We start from the raw sequence: 4404 nt of genomic DNA on the forward strand, positions 1-4404 counted from the left end.
AAATGATATAGAGCCAAGTTTTCTAGTTTATGCAAGCTAGCTAGATTGAGATGGATGTTTGTTGTCCCAACCATTATTTTTAGTGGTGATCCAAATTACAATAAGGAAAGGGTAATTTCTGACAAATGTTTCATATTGTTGATTCCTAGATGTAATGCTTCTTCCCCCCATGTCGATTACTGTCTTTTTAGTTTCAGAATGTTTCAGTTTGTGCTCCTATCTATTATTTGGATATATCACGAGAGATGTACGCTCTAATAATACTACTACAAAATATTTAATAAATACTAGAACGAATAAAAATAGATATATAGTATGATAAAAAGATTCATATATTTTTTTTCTATATTTTAAGAAGTGGAATTCCTAAAAGAGAGATAATCGAAGATCCCCTTAATAAGAAAAGGTTTTACTTACATTTCTTTGCTATATAACCTATCGGTTATTACTATATATGCATACCTCTTCATTAATAAGAAAGGGTGTTCCTAACTTTGAAGAAATGACTTTTAATTCACCTCACAGTTTCAGTTGGATCCAGATCCGCTACGGTGTGCTGCTTGTAGTGGCCTGAGCAGTGCAGACTGAGCCGCATACGCAAAGACCTCCTTACCCTTGCCTAAACGCCTTGCCCTAGTGGGGATAAGACAGTCATTGCACACACGGCCTAGTCTGCATCGCATAGACCGCTACGGACAACTGCGTCGTAGACGATTTGAAATCCAGTTCTATCTGAATATAAAGTATGAACACATCACATGAGAATAATGAGATATACATTGGGCATCAAAAACCTCAAAAATTAAAATAAGGGATAAAAAATGATATTATGAATCTATACCGGCATGGCCTTTACCTAGCTAAAGCCCTTCTATTCAGTTATTCAAGTACACTCACCTTGCCTTTCTAATATTGAGGCATGCCTGTACACTATGAAAAGGTAAAAGCCATAGTTGGGGCATGCCTTCCCTATTCCAAGATGAAAGCCTAGGCCCTACCCAATATCCTTAAAAAGGAACCTTTCCTCTCCTTAGCCAATTTGGATTATGAAATAACAAGTACTCCTTCCCCCATATGGAATTCAGAATCCAAAGACATTATTGAGTGAATTGTATCTTCTTTGTGTTAGTTGAGCTAAGCCTCACCATTATTGTTGGGGTGGGGTTCGGCCTATGAGTGAGATTGTCATGGCACAAAAGTAGATATGATCTCTAGTATTCCCTTGTTCTTTAGGCATTGAGCACGAGCACCCCTACTATGTTCCTCCTAGTATTATCATAGGTGCATGAATTCAAGGTCAAAACTTAGGCATTCCATCGTCATCAAAAGACATATTCAATGTTAAACCATTATCCATCAAAACTTGTGGAATTTGGTTTCCATTGCACTCTATTGTTAAATGCAAAGCTGTGGTGTGATCATATTAGCCATTTCTAATGGTAGTTAGTATCAATTAACATTATAGCATTTACAGCGTAGACTACCCCAACTATGTTAGCCAAGTGAATAGGGTCTATCTCAAGTGAATCGGAACATGTACTCTAGTCGGGGCATTCACTACATCTCCCCCTATGAGGAGACGAAGCCATTAGTGATCCCCAGTTCGACACATTAGCTTGCGTCTTTTTTAGTTGCTTTAGGATCTCGTTCTCAGCTTTTGGCGGCAAGGCACTAGTCTTGCCTTGATTGTTCTTGCGGCAAGCCAACTCGTCCGGATTATCTACACTCAATTCCGGTTGCTTATAATTCTTACCACCATGCATTGTCGGAGCTATTTGGTCACACCCAAGGTCTACATCAAAGTACAGCTCCATATCAAGATGAGCCATTAGATTTTCAGTCTCATGATTAGATTCTTCCTCATATAGTCAGTTTTCCATCACTAATGATGATCATGTTTATAGACGATCGTTCTAAAAGAGGATCCATATACAAAAACTAGGGTTAAGGTAGTTTTATACCGATTCTAACCGATCTAGCTACCGATTCCAATCTTTGAAACCTTGGTGGCCTACAAAGCAACTTAGATGAAACAGAACTAAATCTAAATCCATGCCATTGTAACCAAAACCTAATCCCTTACGCATGCGGTCCCTCACACGTGCAGGCAACTACACTAAACATATATGCAAATGAAGATTGCATAAATACCTCAACGTTAACAGAAATAATATTATAAGATTAATCATAAAATAATAATAACCTAAAAATCTACAAAAAAAGATATTCCTTAGGTAGACATCAGAACTTTCTTAGGCACTACATAATCAAAATTGATTCCTTTAAACTTAAAACAAATTACGTAGGTAACTTGAAATTAATTATTAGTTTCTTTTGAATAATCGTTTATTAATTAATTAGATAGTCTACTTAAGCTAGAATTATATATTTTAATTACTTTACTCTTTTCATTCATTAATCGGAGATATATATATATATATATATATGTAGGCCTTAGGGCTTAGGTCTTAGGCCTCAGGCCCACCACTAAAGAATGTATATATATATATAAATATACAAAGAAACGGTGGTTTTGGAAAAATTAAGGTTATGGATTAATGGATTTATTCTCTGGTGTAACTTTGTCTTTCATAGTACCATCAGCTTGGATGATTGGATTCTTGGAATTCCACTTGATATGGTAGGCCCCATCTAGGATTCCAATCAGACGGTTTAATAGAACCGCATTCTGCTAGGTAACACTCATTGAATCAGAACCCTTTAATCATTAAAAGTGAACAGCGTGATATTCCCGTTTGATTGCTCTGAAACGGCGTGAGAAGACCATCTCGGGTGTTCCATTAATGGCTCCTTAGTTTATTTATAAACAGAGAATTGATAAACAGAAGGTGAAGATCAGAAGAATAAGCCATGGATGGTAACTTAGAACAGTTTATGAATCTCATTAATGAAGGAAATGCAGAACAACCCAACTCTAATTTCAACCCAAATTATGATCTAGATGAAGAAGAAGAGGATTCCTCTGTATCTGTTACAGAGAACAGGGCAAGAACAGAGGATAGAGCAAGAATGTTTGTTTCAGAGAGAAGGAAGTGGAGCCGTATAAAGGAGAAGCTCCTTGCATTGCATGCCTTGGTTCCTAACATTTCAAAGGTGACCCTTTTTCTCTCAATCTGTGAATCCCTTCTTATCTAATCTATTTACTGAAAGGGTTTTTTGTTTGGAATGCAGATGGATAAGGTCTCCATGGTAGAAGATGCAGTCTTGTATGTACAAAATCTGCAAATGCAAATTAAAAAGCTTAGAACTGAAGTTGCAGGGCTCGAATTAACATTAGGAGGAGGAAGAGAGAGAATTGAAAAGTTAGCTTCTCCTAAGCCCAAAAGGGTACAAGTAGTAGACAAGAAACATCAAGGTTGCAGGAAGATATTGCAGGTAAAGTAAAGTAAACCTTATAGAGTTCTTGGGTTCATTCATCAATTCAAGACCCTTTTCAGGTTTTATATGTAATTAGAAGTTTTGTTCTTGTGTGTAGATGGATGTAGTTCAAGTAGGGGAAAGAGAGTTCTATGTGAGATCAGCTTGCAATAGGGGAGAAGGTGTAGTAGTAGCCCTTTACAGAGCTCTTGAGTCCCTGACTTGCTTTGATGTTCAAAGCTCCAATGTCACTGCAGTTTCTGAGAGATTTGTGTTGACGTTTACACTCATTGTAAGCCCAGTTTCCAAGTTTCAAGTTCAATCCATTCTTCTTCTTCTTCTTCTGTTTATATATTTTGATTGTTCATGGTTAATTACATACAAACTTGAAACAGGTTAGGAAGGGTGAGGAAGAGATGAATGTGTCCACATTGAAGAAATTGGTGACAGGTGCTCTTCTCAGTCAAGGATTTGAGTTGAAAACACCAGGAGATCCTTAATCACTTCTCAAGAACCCAAGAGAGTAGTTAGGGAGAAGGAAACCATGGCTCTCATCATCTTCCTGAAATGTGTAGGTTGTTACAGTTTCCACACCAGTGTGGCTGTTAAGAAGTCAACTACTTGGGGGGGAGATTCTTGAGGATTTTTCATGGTTTCTATTTGCATTTTTGAGTACTCTCTTGCATTTTTCTAACTGCACCAACTCAGAGGTTGAGATGAAATTAATGACTCTTTGGGTCCCTAGGAGCCAGGGTTAATTTTGATTAAATAAAATCATATTCCTATTAAATATTATCCTTAATTTTATTTTGGGAAAAAGTTCTCTGACCCGCTAGTGCAGGGTACATGCACCTCTGTGTCTATCTTCGTTGAGTGGAAATTTTAAATTTTGAATTGAGCTCGTCTACCAACAATTGGATTTGCATCAAATTCACGTGACACCCTGTGAGTTAAGCGCTACACAATGGCCGCTCAACCCCAGGCCACAAAGGATCCAGGTCTCTTGCTTGCATATCAAATTTCAGC

General features: G+C 37.4%; 1 protein-coding gene across 1 annotated transcript; it reads left to right on the top strand.

Moving 5' to 3' along the window:
• The first annotated feature begins 2871 nt into the window (after positions 1 to 2871).
• On the top strand, positions 2872 to 3970 carry LOC122655106 (transcription factor FER-LIKE IRON DEFICIENCY-INDUCED TRANSCRIPTION FACTOR-like). The gene is made up of 4 exons (XM_043849342.1): positions 2872 to 3114; positions 3193 to 3396; positions 3497 to 3670; positions 3774 to 3970. The coding sequence occupies exons 1-4, from the start codon at positions 2872 to 2874 to the stop codon at positions 3876 to 3878; spliced, it is 726 nt and encodes a 241-aa protein (XP_043705277.1). The 3' UTR covers positions 3879 to 3970.
• Positions 3971 to 4404: the final 434 nt, after the last annotated feature.

This window comes from Telopea speciosissima, chromosome 3, assembly GCF_018873765.1.
Source record: "Telopea speciosissima isolate NSW1024214 ecotype Mountain lineage chromosome 3, Tspe_v1, whole genome shotgun sequence".
In the NCBI taxonomy this organism is placed as follows: Eukaryota; Viridiplantae; Streptophyta; class Magnoliopsida; order Proteales; family Proteaceae; genus Telopea; species Telopea speciosissima.

Coding starts and splice junctions, on each gene's coding strand:
- LOC122655106 (XM_043849342.1), top strand. CDS start 2,872: ATGGATGGTAACTTAGAACAGTTTATGAATCTCATTAATGAAGGAAAT. Junction 3,115..3,192: donor TGGTTCCTAACATTTCAAAG/GTGACCCTTTTT, acceptor TTTGGAATGCAG/ATGGATAAGGTCTCCATGGT. Junction 3,397..3,496: donor GTTGCAGGAAGATATTGCAG/GTAAAGTAAAGT, acceptor TCTTGTGTGTAG/ATGGATGTAGTTCAAGTAGG.